This window comes from Tyto alba, unplaced genomic scaffold (genome assembly GCF_018691265.1).
Source record: "Tyto alba isolate M040663 unplaced genomic scaffold, T.alba_DEE_v4.0 Super-Scaffold_40, whole genome shotgun sequence".
In the NCBI taxonomy this organism is placed as follows: Eukaryota; Metazoa; Chordata; class Aves; order Strigiformes; family Tytonidae; genus Tyto; species Tyto alba.
In genome coordinates, this window is record NW_024881316.1 from 26,971,771 (window position 1) to 26,991,350 (window position 19,580).

Here is a 19,580-nt window from a genome sequence, read left to right on the forward strand (position 1 = left end):
TGAAGACAGGTTTTGGAGGTCATATACTTGAAACTGAACTGAAAGGTGTGTTCCAGGGATAGACTTGGAATCCTCCACCCACTAATGGACACAAAACCTAGTCCAAAGTGAAAACAGATAATGCACATAGTGTGGGCATCGTGTCCTCAGTTTTACTGTTTCACTGCTTCTGCTGTACTGCACTACCTACTAATGTATCTAGAACCTCAGTACCCACCATAATTAAACTGAATTGAAAAGAAGTTGCAATTAATAGTCCACATATATTACAGACATATTATTAATTTTTATTCTGACAACTGGTATTTCTACATTTGTAATTATTTATATCAAATATGACAGAACAAATCACAAAGGATAAATAGTGTCAGGAAGTGATGGACAATCATCCAGTTGTATTCTGGATGTTTTGGTTTCAATTTAACCAGCCTTTATCCATTTATTGTTTGATAATTCTATAATGAAACAAGAATAAAATAATTTGCAGCAATTTGCTAGTACAAAAATCTTTTTCAGCAGTAAGAATATTGGCAGAATTTCTGTGACTGCTGGGTCATTTCAATGTCAGGTAAATCCAAGAACTGTGAGTATATGGAGCTCATGACCATATTTCTCCACTGTGAAAGTTCACAGCATCTACCTTAATACTGAAGTTCTGTTGCAACATTTGAACAATGAGGTTGAACTATGGTCCTTTATGACAAATTACACCAAATGTACAAGACCATCAGGGAAAAAGAGAATGAAAAGTTCGATATTTTGTGATGATGGGAAGGGGAAGAAATTGCATAAGAGCTGGAAAAGCAGCTTGCCTGTGAACACACAGGGCAAGATCTTGCTATATTTACACATAGTTAACAGCACATACTTGATGTAAAATACCCTAATATTTAATAGGCTTATTGACAGAAATAGCCTTGTTGGTGGAAAAGTGTAGTGAATGTGTGCTCACAGTTTATATACTGTCATTCTTGCACCTTTTCTGGAGTATTCAAAATGGCATTTAAAAAATTTGGCATGAAAGCCAGTAATTCATTGATTGGATGCCCTTACAGGGAATATTCTATTTATCAGATACAAAAAGCAATTATACTCTTTATTTTGTTACACTGATTATTTGTACCTAATGTTTTTTTTCTAGGAAGAATATTGTGGAAACAACCCTAAAAATTGAGACTATCACTGGACTTTTCCTGAATTATAAATAATTAGATGAGATTAAAATCATTATTAATTTTCCAAGATGGTCTTTTGATAGAAATATCTGAATATTCCAGAACAAAACAGCAAATACTGAAGTGTTTACTGCCTCAAGGATATTTAAATTTAGTTTTTATATTTTTGCTTCCAGCTAGATATTTTTATTTGCATGTTATTTTTTTCTGTATTGTGGGAAATAGGAAATTGCATTTTGATGCCCAAGACCGTGAGTGGTTATGTTCTTTACAATCAGCTTATCTAACACTTTACCGCAAATAAATAGTTGATTAGATTTGAGTTTAAAATAGACTGACAGAAAAACTTAACACCTCTATTGATAAAAATGCTTCCACAGAGACTCAAAAATAAGATTTAAGAAAGCAATGTATTTCTGTATGGGACTTCATGTTCTCTGACAGATGCACAGGCTGAGAAATTCCCATTGTACTGTTGTGTACTCAGACACAGTGTCTTTACCAAAGCTGTTTTTTCCTACTTACAACTTTCAGAGGTATTTTGTCATTTACAGATACAGATATACAGTTCAGTGAATATTTGTAGAGTATGGGACTCTTGAGGAAGCAGGCACCTTGGGATAGGGCTACTGACAAGGGAACAGTCTTTCCACATTTGGAGAAAAATGGCTCAAGAAGAACTGTAGAAGTTTGGTAGATTTAGAGACATTTCATCTACATTTACGATATTTTTGTTAAAGTAGTAAATGGACAAAATCCTTAAATTCCATGTGATTGATATAGACCAGTCTGTGGTGAGGAGAAGAAGAACCAGTAAGCAGTAAGTAATGAACTAATTTATTCTCCTGTTATTGCAACATTGAGTATTATGTTATAGACACAAGTTCTAGGCAAACCTATGTATTTATTTATTTATTACTAGTATTTTATTTCTTTGTAAGCATACACACACCTACACAAACTTTTGTAGTGAATATCAATATATTTTAACATGTTATGATATATACATACTACATATTTAGTAATATAATAGAAGTAATTTCACAACTGTGTTAGTCAAAATAAAGCCAAAGGCTAGTACATCATTTTACAGGTTGGATATTTTAGTCTTAAAACAAACAAAACCCAACAGTTGGGGATTTTTTGGCTCTTCTTAACTACCAAATCTCAATCTACATTTTTAATTAATTTATGTCTTCAGAAAAAATGGGTTTAGAATTAAGTCTTTCTTAAGAGCCTGAGTAAATTTTTTACGTTAGCAAGTAATAGCAAGATCATTTAATTTAATTATTAATTTCATATCTTTGTATCAGATTTTATTTAATTCAATTATAGTAATCTAATGTAATAGTAAAGTGAATTTCAATCTGTGATCTGTGACAATACACTTTCTTCAATAAACTAATGTCATAATAAATATTTAGTTCTTAGTGCTTCATTTTCTGATTTAACCAAATTATATATAATTTATCTTTGGTCACTCTGGTTATATCTAATCTAATTGAATCACAAGAATATAAATTTCATCCAGATCAGATTCATTTGCATTATATTTTGTTTGATATTTTATATATCTTCCCTTCCCTTCCCTTCCCTTCCCTTCCCTTCCCTTCCCTTCCCTTCCCTTCCCTTCCCTTCCCTTCCCTTCCCTTCCCTTCCCTTCCCTTCCCTTCCCTTCCCTTCCCTTCCCTTCCCTTCCCTTCCCTTCCCTTCCCTTCCCTTCCCTTCCCTTCCCTTCCCTTCCCTTCCCTTCCCTTCCCTTCCCTTCCCTTCCCTTCCCTTCCCTTCCCATTTCTGTTTGCAGGTTTTGACCTAGTGAGATGTGAAGATCCTGGCATACCAAATTATGGCTACAAGATCCGAGATGAAGGACATTTTATAGACACTGTCATTTTATACAGCTGTAATCCTGGCTATACAATGCATGGTAGTAGTATTATGACCTGCTTAAGTGGAGATCGAAGAGTTTGGGACAAACCTTTGCCTACTTGCATAGGTAATATGGATTGTGACAATGAAAGATTTTGGTCTGATGTTTAAAGAAAAAAAACAAGTATTCTGTCTATATGATATGATAATGATGTAAATAATTTTTAAGTTTCAAGTAAACATTTAATGTGGACATACAAATATAACTTCTCTGAAATAGATGTCTGGCTATTAATGGCTACAAAACTTCTGGGAAACACTTCTTTCTATGGGGCAGCCTCTGATGAAAGGCTACTGTTTTGGTTCTAATGATATTCTGGGTCATTGAGTCTGATATGCTATCACAGGCAGTGGTATTATCTAAACACTTCACAAGCTAAGTAAGCCCCATGATAAAGCAAATAAAGATTTATTTTTTTACCTTATCTGTTTTCATCAAAAATTATTTCAGCACCTCATTCCTATTAAGCTAATTTCTAATTTTTATCCCACATTGATGAATGGTTTTATCTATATGCTCTTGAGTCACTGTTGCTATTCTAGGACACCCCATTTGTGAGAGCATTGAGATAGACATTTTCTTTATATATCACATGTCCTCAAGTGACTAAAACTGTATTTCATTACAATCAACATAAATGTTAAATAGAGAAGAGCTAGGTGAGATGCGTAAAATAACTGAACACCGGTATAGCTACTACCCATTGTACCTTTGCTAGGCAGTTTCTCTCCACTTTTGCTTTCCAGTCCAGCAATTACCAGTGACTTCCTGAGTTCAAGTTTCACATGGAGTTCCCATGAGTCCTTGGGAAAGTCTTTCTTTTTATGTGCCTTTTGATGCTTAGGTTTTTGCTTCTGCTGCCTGCTGCACACAGGCCACCAATTGTTTTCAGCACTTGATCTGTAGGATCCTTGCTTGTTGCCTCTCTCCCATATTGGGTGCTACATTCTTCATTCCAGGAGCTTCTTCCTGATGAACACATTCACAGACCCACAGTCTACAAAGAGGCAAGTTCTCTTCCTTTTGAAAATTCAGTTTACCCAGAGGGTAAGTGCCAGAAAAACATTAGCGAACAGCATTTTTGCTCTCTTAGTAGAGGTGTTATTTTTCCTACTTGATTCTTGAATTCTATCTGTAATTTTTGTCATATATATATGACAGGTCAAAACAAGTCTTTCCAGTTTTGATTTAAAGATTTTTCCAAGCTTTTTATGCATTCAGTTCCTCAAGTTCTTCAGTTTAATTGGTTAGCTTCCTTTTCCTCTAAGTTTGCCCTTTTGTAGAGAAGAGTCAAAATTAATCCTACCTTTGCCTATCTCCCTGTTTAATTTAAATGAAGTCATTACTCTAAGGTCATTTTCTGTAATATTTTCTTGTGCCTGTTTTCACTAGCAAGTAAGTATTTTAATCAATTATAAAATACTTGTTGGTTTCAAGTCTATTAGGTGAATAAATCCACCCAGCTACCTATTTCCTTTTCTTAGTATGATCATTTGTAAACCCACATATCTCTACCTGTATTTTCAGTTTTGTTGATAACAGTATACTTTTAAACTTCTATATTCCACCTATGATTGCTACTTGCTACTCTACCTTTTTTTTTTTTTTTTTTTAATTATACTTTGATTTTGTAACTTTCATTACTAGATTTGGTTTCTGTATTTTGTAGCAAAGCTTTTGGAATCACTTGTACCAAAATCTTTTATTTCTTGAGTATCTTCATCTCTAAGTGGAATTATGCCCCAATATCAAGAGTCAATTTTCTTTTTGCATCCTGAAACAGATTTTTTTCTTGCTTTCTTTCTCTACAACCACAAGGCTATCTTTCTATGTACCTTTATCTCTTTACATATCTTTTTATTTGTTGGTCTCATTCCTGTCTTTAAAATAAAATTTGAGGATTGCATCAGTTTTATATAAACTCCCTCTTCTGTTTCTCATTTTAAAATTCTTCTGAAACATTACTTAGCTCCCCAAGAAGTCAAATGCTCATGATTTTCTCTGAAAATCTTCTAAAGGTAAATCTTTCTAAATGGCATTTCGAAAACAGTCTATTATCTTCATTTAAATTGTAATGTTTTTTCTATTGTTCTGTGCATAGGAAAACTTGTAATGAAGATCCCTGAAAACTCAGTTAAACATCTGCAGATCATTTCACGCTCTGTATTTTTTTTTCCCCCTCCAGTGTTATTTCTATAGCCTTTGCTTTCTTCAGTTTTATCTTGTGCTATCACAGTTTTATCTCTTTCTACTCTGATTGGACTGTCTTCCTTTTCTTCCTGTTTCTTAAGTTGTCACAAACTTCCAAACATCACTTTCTTTCTTAGACATATTTTGTTAACATCCTCCTGTTTGTGGAGACCTATTATTTTTTGCTTCTTATGTTTTAGATCAGCATTTGATATTTGCTCTTCTCTTCAGGGACATTTACATTCGTTATTGTCTTTACAATAATTTCGGTCTTGTTCATAAAAAATTGCAAGCCTGTATGTAGTCATATTCTATATATCCTATACTAGTAATTTTCAGCAATACACTGTTATATTGGTCTTAGCATTTTTTTCATTTTTTTCTGTGTTCAAGGTCTTAATGAAGAAAACCAATGAATTCCTGTAATTCCTTCTCTAGAAGTTTATAGAACTTGTTTGAATATGTCATTTCTATTAGTTATAGTACATTTATTTATATAGTATAGTCTTTGAGGTGGTAATTTTGCAATGTGATCATTTTTACATATTGAAACTCACACTTTGTGGATTTTTTTATAATCACTTTTAAAAGTTTACTTTTAATCTGATATTTTTTTTAATATGAACTATAATGCATCATTCAAAATTTTATCATGTATTCTGTTTCTAAATGAGTCTACTCAGAATTCTAAAATAAAACTGTCTGAGTTAAATAATTTTGGTTTCACTGAGTTATTCTGAGTTCTTTGATACAGTACTGTATCAGTCATTTCTTTATCTGTAGTTATCTTTCACAGTGATTATTGCATTCTGAACTTTCTTGTATAATGTAAAGTAACTGAAATCTTAGGCAAAGGTTTCATCTGAAGAAATTCTGTACTAAAGCAGCTTTCTGCTGTTCTATAAATAATATATAGTGTTTTGGGTGATCAAACCAGCAAGATAGGTAAGTAAATCAGTGACCTTTCCTCTACAGTTATTTTTCCTCCTGTTAACAATTTGGTTATCAACAGTGACTTGGTGGTATGAATAAGACTTATTTGTTAGGAGTGCTGTTGCGAGATTATTTGGTCCAACTGTCATGGTTCTCCCGTCATGTGTGTCTTACACTATGCTTGCTGTACATCTGTGCTTGAAGAGTTCCCCATGGTAGCATTTTTTAGTACCACTACTTGGAAAGCAACACTGTAAATGAAGTAGGAATTCAGGTAAATCACTTAACTGAACAGTTACTGATCCTTTTTGGTTCAGTGGCACCTGACTGTTACACAGTTCCTGTTTCCCCAGGGTCCATCTTTATACTGGCCAGACAACAGCATGATGCTCTAAACAAACAAGGTTAAAAATCATATAATTCTGGATACTTAGCAGTGCAGTTGGTCTCTCCGCAAAGTTAAGATAGCATTGATAATAAAGTAATAATTGTTAGACCAGATACTGCATACTTTCAAATCATAGCTTTCTGATTTACTGTCTCACTTTGTGGACATATGGCATTTAAATTTTTAAGTACTAAAGGAAATTACTAGGCAATACCTAACTGCTTTTTGATGTAATTAAACTAGAAGTTATATAGAAGTAACTTGAAAGCATTAAACTAAAAGCATTTTGACATTAGAACAGCAGAGAAAGTGATTTTAATTACAAACCCCAGTGCAGTAAAGTCTGAATTTCAGCATTTAGTGTTACTTAGGAAAGCCAAACATGTTAGATGGAATATTTTTGAAGCATTTTTGCTCTCTTGCTGGTGCTACAATTATGTTTTTGTAGTCTCAGTTCATATTGAACATAATCACAGAAGTATGGTTTATTGCTTAATAACAAGGTAAGAATGAGATCATTATATGTGCATTTTTAATTCATGTACATGTCCTGATTTCTATGTATGTGTACTGCTTCAGAGATATTAGGTCATTCTGTTACCCTTTTAGAAGACAGGGAGATGTGGAATGGACAGAAAATGGAAGTTCAAAATATTATGTCCTTGCTAAAAATAAATGTAATCCTTACTTATTTTGTAGCTGAGTGTGGTGGTCGAATTCATGCTGCTACATCAGGACGCATTTTGTCCCCTGGTTATCCAGCACCATATGACAACAATCTTCATTGCACTTGGATTATTGAAGCAGATCCAGGAAAGACAATAAGGTACATGCTTAATTTCAGTATTTATTGCTGACTTCAGTGTTTTATAAATTATAGTCCATGTGTTATAGTATCGCACTCTTCTACACATTTTTTTTTGTTTATTATTACGTCTTACATTAATAAAGTTGATGCTTGTCTTGCTGGCATTTATGAGTGCCAATTCTCTAGGGAACCTGGGTATCTAAATTGTGTAGGGGACACCTAGACATCTAATTCAGAATTGTGAATTCCACTAGATATTATGTCCTATAAATCTTTAGAGTAGTAGAGTGGTGCACTGCTATGCCTTTTTGTAGCTGTAAACAGAGTGCCAAGCTATTGTGGTGGATTGACCTTGGCTGGATGCCAGGTGCCCATCAAGCCGCTCCTACTCAGCAGGACAGGGCAGGGAGAAAATAAGATGAAAAAAAATCTCATAGGTCATGATAAAGGCAGTTTAATAAAGCAAAGCAAAGGCCACACAGGGACGCAAAGGGTAACAAAAATATTTATTCTCTAGTTACCATCAGCAGATGATATCCAGCCATTTTCTGAGAAATAGGGCTTCAGTACACATAGTGTTTGCTCTGGAAGACAAACATCATAATAACAAATTCCCTGCCCCTTCCTCTCCTCCCCCTCTTTAGCTTTTATTGCTGAGCAGATGCCATATGGTATGGAATATCTCTTTGGTCAGTTTGGGTCAGCTCTCCGGGCCATGTCCTCTCCCAAAGGTGCCCACCCCCAGCCTGCTGGGGAGGGGAGAATGTTGGAGAGAGCCTGGATGCTGTGCCAGCACTGCTCAGCAATAGCCAGAACACTGGTGTGTGATCAACACCTTTGCAAGTACCGATACAAAGCACAGTACTATGAGGGCTGCAATGGGCAAAATTAACTCCATCTCAGCCGGACATGATACACCTGTCAACTATGGTTTCAAAATTCTCCTCTTGAGTCATTGTAATAGCAGTCTTTTATATTTTAATGTCACACACAATGTAATAATTTGTTTTAAATCAAATATAATAATTCAACACTGTTTCTTAAATACATTACCTCAAGCAGCTGTAAAGTTCCTGCCTCTCTATTAGGAGTGCTCAGAGATCAAACATTTTGGACCTTGTTGGGTAGCTATTAGGGACTGTCTCTTTGTCATAAATACTTTGATCTGAGGAGGATTTGACAATTAACAGCAGCAACATGGATTAGTGTTATAAAGCTTTATATACAACCCTGAAGGGTTTTAATTTTCCATTCCTGCTCTCTTCCATCATATCATTATTAACATATATAACATTTTGAATTATGTAAGCATCAGATTTTTTCCCACAATCATATAAATAGTATAACCAGCAATATCTCAGAAAATATTGAGAATAATCAAATTTGAGAAAAATTATGATATTTTAGTAAGAAGTGCATACAGGACTGATAGAATGCATGATAGATAAGCACTGGTAGATTTCTCCATATAGAATAGGCAGCATAACAAAGGGAAGAAATTAGAAGAATACAGAAAATGAGGGAAACCCAACTGGTGATTAATGCATGAAATAAAGGTACATGCTAAGAACCAAATGATGGAACCTGGAGATTTTATTCCTATAATGATTTATGGAAAGATGATGGAAGGATTCAAGAACTCAGGCAGAAGGAATTTAGTAATACAAGAAGAACTTTTAAAACAGATTTTCCTCATCAGTTTGACATTCTGACAAGAAATATTATTGTACTTTTCTGCAGATGTATAGTTAAATCACTCAGGTAGAAGGAATGCCAATAATTTAAGTCACTTTCAGTTCAGTTTTGCTGTAGTAACACACAAATTCAAAAACTTTGAAATGTCAAATTCTGTTCAATATTCAGGTTAGTTTCTCCACGCCTAACAGGAAGTTGCTGTGAAAGTAATAATTTAACAAAAACATTTCACTTCTAAGCAAGATAGATAAACTTAATTTCTGTCATTTTACAATAATTTATTGATAATAATATGTTTAATGTAATGAGACAGAGATTAGTTTTATACTGCAGTGACAGAAGTATGTGATTTCCAGTAAGCATGTTACTTCAAAATATTAGCTATTTATTTATTTTGAGCAAAAAGTTAACAAATAATAAACCTTTTAATTATTCACTTTATGTGGACAATAATTTTAACTCATCACTAAAAGACAATTTTTACTTTTTAAAATTAAACAGGCGAAATAATATAAACAAATGGATTGTTATTCAATGAGAGGTTGTTTTTTTAAATTTTTAGTAATCCTGTTTCACTAAGCAAAATAATTCACTCCATCATAGGTGATTTCAATGCATCCTTTACATTTAAATGACAATTTTCCAATTAATTATTTCCATGTAAATATAATGAAGAAATATCAACATACAACTATTTGAAACAAAAAAGTAGTTTTGGTATTCACCTATTAGGTTTCTTCAATGTTAAAAATGTAAACACACAGAACTTGAAGTCAATGCACATACTTTGACTAGTAACAAAACATCCTTGGACACCATTCTATATCTAATACTTCACCTGGAGGTAAATACAGATTATTCTATTTAATATAAATTTATGCTGTGTGAATTTCAACAAAGATAGCATAATACATTTTTTGATTTTGTATAGGAAAGGAAATACCATGCTGACAGAATTCCCTGTGCTATGTATGATACTGTAGAGTAGCTACTGCTTTTTTTCAGTTGCGTATAATTCAAGCCAATCAGTGTTCTTGGTATCCTCATTTGAATATAGGAAATCTTTGTTGAAATCATAGTTCTTGTCTGTTAAAATATCTATCATAAAAATAATTTAATTTATAGAACAAATATAATATGCCCCATCATGTTTTTTTTCTGTAATTCAGGAATTTATAGAAAAGAATAACATTTATCTTACAAGACCAGTTCATCCACCAGGAAAAATGGACAGATCTGAATGACCACCAGCCCTTCTTCAGTCCTAAACAGCATCTCAAAACTAAATACAGTTTGGCAATGATTGCTTGGACTTTTGTGTAATTGTGTTTAATGAGTAATCTGCAGTGCTTTTACTTTCTCCTTGCAGTCTGCATTTTATTGTTTTTGACACTGAGGTCGCTCATGACATCTTGAAGGTATGGGATGGACCTGTTGAGAGCAGCATACTTCTGAAAGAATGGAGTGGGTCAGCCCTTCCAGAGGATATTCACAGCACTTTCAACTCATTAACATTACAATTTGACAGTGATTTCTTCATCAGCAAATCAGGCTTCTCCATTCAGTTTTCAAGTATGTAAATAATTTTGTACACTAGTTATATATATTATTCTTACGTATATTAGCTGCTTATCTTCTCACAACTTCCTCAGTATTTTTTAAAAAATTGATTATGTTATTTTAATTATTTTATCTAATTATGCAGATAGCTATAACTAGGGAGAATTTTTGGATTTGTTTTGAATGTTTAAGTTCTCTTATTCCTTGTTTTGTATACCAACCACATGACTAGCATTATCTAATTAGCATTATTTAACAAGTCAAAATGGGTTTATACATACAAAATTTTTCTTCTGCACTGATAGTTTTAAATGTTTCCACCCGTGCTACCAAATAATAAATTATTTTATATTTACAGTTTATACTGGTTGGTTGGTTGGTTGTTTTTTTACAACATTTCTTGAATGACGCATCATTTTTATGACCTTAACCACTGTTTGTGTACATGATTGAACTGGAGTATAAAATATATTTTACCATATTGAAATACATTTTAAAATTTACTATTAAACTAATCAATTTCATCTTCAGGTCTAAAGTAAAAGTAGGGTAGGACTACAGGAAGACTATATCTTTTTTTTTTTGACTGTTGTTCTATCCTTATAAATCTAGATATAATGTATGTAAGTGTATTTCTGCTCAGGAACATAGGAGAATTTTGTATTAATAAAATGTGTGAGAGTAGGATTATTACTTAAAACCTTCTCTGTAGGTGCTGTCATTCAGAACTAAAGGGCACTAATAAGATTTCAGTCATTATTACGTACATGAGGAAATATACTTTGGGGGTTTCCTGGTCTCTAAATAATGCATTGTACATTTACCCATTTCCTTTATTTTGCTTGATTTTTCTGAATGTTTTACCCTCCTACCCCAAACCCCAGGCTCTTTCATCAGCACTGAGTAGTTAAAAGAATAAGAAATGAATTAAAGACAGAGAATGGAATACAAGTTTCTAAAATTTCTGAGCAGTGTGCTATATAATATTCTGCTTTTCATGTTGTTTGAAAAAAAAATACATTTTTGGAAATGAAGGAGTCTGTTACAGTTAGCAAACACATTTTATGTTGTATTATTTGAAAGTCTTTAAAAGTTTATGCACAAATTTTGAAAGGAGGAAAATATTTAAGCAGTTAGAGTTGTCAACACATTCTTTGACATTCAGTGATACTTGTAATACATAGGAGAGAATTTAATGCTTTAAGGGTGAAGAATTGATTTTGTCATCTTACTATAATATCTGATGGGTGCACTCGGTGATCGTGCTGGCAATTGCAGATTATGTTTTACTGGAATTATTTGGAATTAGTGCTGAAGAACTGAACGCCTCAGCTCAAGTAAAGGGAAAATATTAAAGATTCATTTACCCTGCTTAACAAGTGGAATGTGTTACTTATATTTTTAATTGTAAGGAGTAAAAAATTATGATTTAAAGAATATGTTAAAGTAGATGTTATATTATTTAATCTAAAAATCAGAGCTTAGTTGATTTAGTCTCATTGAGGCAATAGGCAGACCACTGTGGCCTTGATCTGTGAAGGATTTAAACTAATTAATGGATAAGTGAGGATCTTTGCATGCTTTAGTATTCAACATGTGTCCAAACTGTAGGCCGGTTTATAGCAAAGCTGCACAGGATACTGAAATTTCACTACTTTAGTAGTTTGTAACTCAATGAAAAAAATGAATTGCTTAAATTTTTTTCTGGTAATTGCAGAAGATGTAGATGTTTTATTACAAGTTCTGTGAAGGTAATTGCTCAAGTTTTGTGTCTTTGTGACACTTAAAGGATTTTCAAGTGTTGCATTTATTAATAAGTATATTTTATTTAAATATTAATTACAATCCAAGAAGCAAATTTCAGATGCACAGTTGTACAGGACTGTAAAATCTTCAAGAATCTGGGCCTCTTATACATGTAACTTCTGTATTGGATTATGCAATTGGGATGATTGTCTACGTCAATGAACATCCACTTATGTGATCATACAAAGGATATACCTCTGAGAGTATCAGGTCAAATGAACAGCTTAAAGACAACGCATTAAATTGTTAACCTTCAGCTGGAGAATTTGTTTCACTGTGCTGTGAATGTGCTGATTACTTTCTATACTTTGCATTCTAGAATGTCCTTACTGCATCTGCCTAAAGAAGAGGTGCTGTGAAAGGATAGTATGAAGTAGATCATAAAATATCACGTATAAGTTACTTACTGTTGATTGTAAATGTAATTAGATATATTTTTAATAGAAAAATATAAGTGGCTGAAGCTTACAGAATGTTTGAACACTGCTAAAAGTACCTTTTCTTGCCCACTCAACTCAGCACGTAGAGCATGAGGACATGAACTGACAAGAGTGATTATGTTAATTGTAATCAGTCTAATGCTTTTCATTAAAACTTAATTACTATTTAATCATGCATGAAAGGACAAAAAATGGAGTTCACTGTACAAAATTGACCTTTATTCTGGGGTTAAATACATTTAAACTGTGTATTACAAACCAGGCATGTCAACCAACTCTTTCTGATTGTAATAAAAAAAGTGAATACAAGAAGGGTATAGGCAAATTTGGTATTTGGTTTCTATATTCCAAAGAAAAAAAGTTACTGGAAGCAAAATTTTCCTGCCTAAGTTAACCATAAAAAAGAAGTTTTCTAACCTATCTTAATTCTGTTCTGCATGTCTAAGGTAAATGGGGTAAATTTCCCTCTGAATTTGCCTTTTTTTTTTTTTTTTTTTTTTTAAGCTATAAGTCTAGATACACTAATGTACATTAAATCTTAAACTTCTGGACATCTAATGACAGGTTAAATTAATCCTATCTGTGTTTTCACAGGTGTCTAGTTCCCTTTGAGATGCCATAAGGTATACTGGCTAGTCTCTGTCTGCCACTCCAGAAGGTTGTACACCCATAAGTCCCTGGTCATATCTTCTAGTCCTGTGCAGATACCTTGAATATTGTAAAGCATCTAGAGTGAGACTAGTCACACATGCTGAAGCAGATCAATCTTGCCCTGAATGATTAATCTATAGCTGCTCGAATTCTGAAAGCACTTAGATCCCATGCTAGTGGATGATCACTGATTTTATTGACCTGAAGTTTATTTATTGAGAGCTTGTTTATATCTAACCATATAATTTGTTTAATTGATGTTTAACAAAACCAATAGAAGTGGCAGATGATAGGAACAGCGCTAGCAGTTGCTAGTCATATTATCATTCTTACAGACTCAGTTAGTCTTGTTTTAACAATACCTAATAGTATCTACCTTTACAGCCTAGCCTTTTTGCTTGAACTAAAATCTCAGCTGTTGTAACTTAAGACAACTGTATCTTTTCCTTAAACTAAATGATGCATTCATAGTTCCTCAGCTGATTTCTTATATTTTGCTCAAGACTATAATACATAAAAGAATTATTTGCCCTCTTCTTATAATTAAAATTAAATAATTTTCTAGAGTGAGATCCATCTATAATAATTTTCTATGCCTACCTCTGGTTCTATGACATTGTTAATTCTCCTCTTGATTTCTGTGATGCTATAAATGTTGCATTGCATGCTCACAATAGCACAGTTTCATGCTAATGAAACTGCCAGAGCATACCTTTTCATCATCTAATCCATGGCCTGGGCAAGGCATCCTCAGCCTCATAGAGGGTAGCTGTTCTTCATTTGGTTTCTGTGGAACTAAGCGGAAATTAAACATGTAGGTTACTTTGATGGTTATCTCTAAACTTGTGAAATTTTATACTTCAGACATAATGAAAGAGGATGCATTAACATTTGGGTTTCTTTTTTCTTTACATTATTGGACATTACAAGACATTTAAATATGTTGTTGATGCTAATTTACACAGTTCTTAGTCTGTACATTTATACATATTACATGAGATACTTTTTTAGGGAGCAAATGCTATTCTTTTAAATTTGGAAATATTTGTTAATTTTAAAATCATTGAAAATCCTATGTACAATGTCTCAGCTTTGATATACCAAAATCCTTCTCAAACCTATTATGCAAGCATAATGCACTAAACAGGGGAAGCTTGTGCGTTGTCTTCAATTTACAAGCCAAGCTCCTGAAAAGTCTTTGTTATTATTATAACCATGTGGTGTAGAAAAAAAATAGTGTCCGCAGCATAACACTAGAGCAAATGGTTTGCACAATTGTTTACCACAGACATAGTGAAAATGATATTAATGAAGGTGATGTGTTTTCTTTTTCTTGAGCTCAAATAGATTACAGGCTAAGCAAACTGATAAAAAAAAAACAAACAAACAAACAAACAAGTGTCCTTCAGGTAAAAAATAAATTAGGCACAAATCTAACATATTGCTCACAGGCTACAGACACACAAATATACAGTGTGTCATAGTCTCAAAAACAGTCTCCTATTGATTTTCAGTGAAGTTTAAATCAACTTTGAAAATGTAATTTGGGGCCCAAATCCAAAATAGGAACTAAAATGGGATTCTGGAAGATTATTAATTTAAAAACAGAGAGGCTTAATGCAGTTCCTGCCAACATATGGAGGTCTGAAAACTCCCTAGCAATCTGTGGTTTTCACAGCTGCCAATTCTTCTGACACCTACCTCTAGTTCCATTTTTTATGTACACAGGAGCCTGTTCCACTCTGAGCAGATGAGACAGTAAGAGATGGGAAATCTCTACAGTGTTACTCTATAACCCACTGAGTATCATGTAGCTTACTGCTTAGAACGTGTGCAAGAACTAAGAAGCAGCAATTTAGTTTTTTTCCAGCTTAAAGGAATTCAAATCCCCTCTCCTGGCTATACCATTTTAGGCACCTAATTTTTCTCAGTCATTTCTAAAAAGTGTAACTGTGGAATTTGATTTGATTTAACATTCTTGAATCTAAAATGTAATTATTTCTTTCCTTACTTTACAGCATAAGTTTTAATTGTGTTCAGCTTTGAGTTTCTGAATTCATCAGCTTTTTTTGACAATTGCATATAGCAATGTTACATCACAGCATGAACATAGCCTTTCTTAGAAGTAAGCAAGCTAGATATTAATTGCATGTCTATATATTAGTGTAGGGGGGGGAGAAGAAAAGGGCCTGTTATGAAAGAAGAGTGATGACAGAAGAACTGGTGATTTTTGATGTCTGGATTATTTATCAATACATATATCTTCTATATCTTCTATATATTTGCACAGTACCAAGTGAAGCAATAGTACACTTCTAATTTTCATGCAGTTACTGAATCTCTTGGGAATTTTGATAAGTAAAACAACTTGGAAAGGAGACAAGTTGAAAAGTTGACTGTCTAAATGTTCACTTAACTAGATGACACATCAGTGCTTAAATGTCTGGTGTTTTGTTTAATTAAGATCAAGTGTATGTGCCAGGATAAAAAGGTTGTTAGTTTCAAATACATAAAATAATTTCTGAGGCTGCCAGAACAAAAGTGTAAAGAATGTTTTGGTGCTTGTTAAACATCTGTGATTGGTTTTAGAATTTAGAACTTTGTATATAAGAAATGGAGATTAACAATGAAATTAATATGAAAAGGCATTAGTCCTTCATAATTGGTACATACTTGACATGTCAAAATGGGAAAAAATGTTTGCTGAGATATTTCATGACCTTTTAAGGAGAAAACTAAGCTATTTGGAGATTTGTTGAAAAAATGACTTATTAATGACAGAGATGAGTTTATGTTCATATACTTATGTATAAGATTCTTTATTATGATTCCTTATTATGACAATTATGATTCTTTAGCAGATATGCACTATAGTGAACCATTTTTTAGAGCTGTTATTGTCTCAAATAAAAAATAACTTCTCTGAGGTCATGACCATGCTTTCCTTCCCCTGTGGCCAAGTATACATTTAGTAAACTGCGTTAATATGGGATGTCAGGTAAATTGTCAGAGTGGTGCCTGGGGAGTGCTTACACAGTATTCATTAGTAATGACAGCCATTACTTTAATTCTTGTATTGATGCTTATAAATTCTGGTGGAAAAAATGTCCACCACTGTTAAAAAACCTGCAATATCTGTTACTTCATTTAGATGTAGGAACCATCCCAAAGTCTGAGATGTATTATTTTAGAATGGAAAAAAGGTCAAAAAGTTATGAACAATAAAATGTTAAATAAAGGTCCTGTGTTCGTAGTATGTCAATTATCATAACCCATGAATATAGAGAAGTTTTACAGTCTCTGTGATTTGTCTAAGTGATCACTTATTTGCTAGAATTTGCATAAAGCCATTTTACCAGTCTAAAATATTTGTTTCTTAATTTTCTCATTCTTTTTTCAACTTTTCTCTCTCCTGAATATTTACAACACTAAAAAGTGTTTTCCAGTTGTACAATTTGATAACTGTTTCATTTTTGCAAATGTTTAGTTGCTCTTGTTGCTTCTTACAGTGATGTACTCTTTTGGTGTGGACGGAAGGCGTAGATGCAGTTATATTAATATAGAAAATGGATTACCCACACATTATGGTCAGAAATATTTCATAGTGGTGATAGAGATGGAGCTCTTTTATCTTATGAAAGCCTTTGGTTTGTACAATTTGAAAAGAGCTAGCAAAATCATTTTAATGAAATATTAATGTTTCCTGGGTAACAGAAAAACTCAAAAAAATTCTACTGCCCTCCCCTTCCCACCAGAAAAAAAAAAAAAAAAAAAAAGAGCAGGGAGTATGGACTGTTATCACTAACACACATCATTTCTAGGAGGTATGGAATAGACTGTGCCCATCTATTTAAAATAATTGAAGTGTGTTGTGTTTATAAAAGAAAAAGAAATAAATTTTCCCCAACATCAGACATGTTTCAGATTCAGGTGGACAGGGTGCTGAGCCATCTTTTCTAGACCGTGCTTTTTCCAAGAAAGTTTGGACCCGATGATCCTTGAAGTCCATTCCAACCTGGTATTCTACAATTCTATGATTCTAGGAGTATATGATACTTTCTGTTCCTAGGTTTTTTTGGCCTGTAATTTGTAATGGTATCCTAAAACCCAAATACTTGAAACGGTACATACTGCTTTACCAGAGAACACTGGAGAATGGCGCAGCCAGATATGATAAGTAGCAATAACTTTAACTCATCAGCCAACAAAGTGGTAAAAACAAGTTTTAACAATGACATATATGCTTTTAATAAATTATATCAGTTTTTCTCTGAATGCTCCCCATTAGTCTCATAATGTCTTACAGACATCAGAGCAAAATTACACCTTAAAAATACATCAGATATAGAGTTAAGATGGTTATGAATCTGTTTAAGAATAATTATTTGTCTAATATATGAGTGCACAAGAAAGTGTGCATAGTTCCTATTAGGAAAAAATACAATAATTTAATATTGATGTTTCACATTTTTCAGTTATTATCCCTTGCAATACTGGAGATGAGCAGAAGGATATAGTGTAGCAGATTTTTTAAAAGGTTTTTGGACTGTATTCAAGAAGTTTAAACTTGGCTGAATGAAGATGAGGAAAGTGGTAGATGGACTTGTAGATACACACCAATATCATTAATATTGATTGTGACACTGAGTTTGGAACTTCTTATTTTGTCTTTTGCTCACAATTGTGGTAAGTTCTTTGAAAAAGACATATTTGGGTGGAGCAGCTTGCAGTGGTAGGAAGCAAAGTGCAATTCAGTGATTTAATAGCCTCTAGAGATGGGGCATTGTTTCCTTGGGAAGACTACAATGTTTACTGTAACTCAGGATGTCCAATACCTGAAACCAATAAAAGAGACTGGGCACCTTCCACAAATCCATAGTGGATGTAGATTGTGTATCCACTTTCTGGATGATTACTTACTTGGGTCATACCATACTGATTGTTCTGCTCAGTTTAACATTGATTTTTTTTTAATTATTTTTTTTTTTACAAAGTAAAATCCATACCCAAACTCAGGAGACTGAATATAGGTGAGATAATTTGCTTAGATTTAGTTTTAGCATACTCTAAGTTGTTGCTTGCCCCTGAAATGGGAACTTCATGGCTACATAAAACTGCTATTCAATTCAGCCAGCTGGATATTAAGACTATAAAAATGTTATTTACCTTATGATATTTTCCCTATTGTGCAAAAGGCATCGAAGTGCATAAAAAAATTTGGTTTGATAACCAGAACATTCAAGTGAGAAAAGAAGTTGCTAGCTCTTTTGACACATTAACTAGAGAAAAAAAAAAAAAAAAAAAAAAAAAAAAAAAAAAAAAAAAAGACAAAAGAAAAAGAAGAAAAATAAAAGAAAGAAAAGCTTGTGTTTGTTTTCTCTCAGGCCATATTTTATACTAAGGAAACTGGCAAGAAGCAAACATAATCATATCTCTCAGTGAGCAGATTATCATAAAAATAAAGAAACAAAATTCCTTCCTATATTAAATGATGAGTAAATAATATTGCCTCTGCTTGGAATGCTCATATAAAAATATTTTGCTTTTAGTTATGGATGTTTAGTGTTGGCACCTGAAAGCTTATATTTCATCATTCTCTTACAGCTTCCATTGCATCAACCTGTAATGATCCTGGGACACCACAGAATGGCACTAGGTATGGAGACAGCAGAGAGCCTGGAGACACGATCACCTTTCAATGTGACCCTGGCTACCAACTTCAAGGACAGGCCAAAATTACATGTGTGCAACTGAATAACCGATTCTTCTGGCAACCTGATCCTCCTACGTGCATAGGTAATAAGATGAAATGTTAATTTCTGGTTAAGATTAATACAGATCAGTTTTCTTGATCAACTAGTAATCATATGACGATCATGCTGGAGTGATGCTCTTTACAGAGCCCAGTTATTTCATAATTAAGGTTACTGACAGCCCCATTCTCAAGTTTAACGCTATTTTAGATGTAATTTTCTCACTTTATTGTATTCTTTAAGCTTCATAC

At 33.2% G+C, this 19,580-nt stretch overlaps 1 protein-coding gene across 2 annotated transcripts in view; it reads left to right on the forward strand.

Moving 5' to 3' along the window:
• Positions 1 to 19,580, forward strand: part of CSMD1 (CUB and Sushi multiple domains 1) — a 1,179,538-nt gene that overhangs the window by 949,771 nt on the left and 210,187 nt on the right. For both annotated transcript variants that reach the window (XM_042802880.1, XM_042802881.1), the window contains exons 24-27: positions 2,980 to 3,171; positions 7,316 to 7,442; positions 10,489 to 10,691; positions 19,181 to 19,372. In XM_042802880.1, the coding sequence (XP_042658814.1) occupies positions 2,980 to 3,171; positions 7,316 to 7,442; positions 10,489 to 10,691; positions 19,181 to 19,372 (714 nt within the window). The remainder of the gene's footprint in view (positions 1 to 2,979; positions 3,172 to 7,315; positions 7,443 to 10,488; positions 10,692 to 19,180; positions 19,373 to 19,580) is intronic.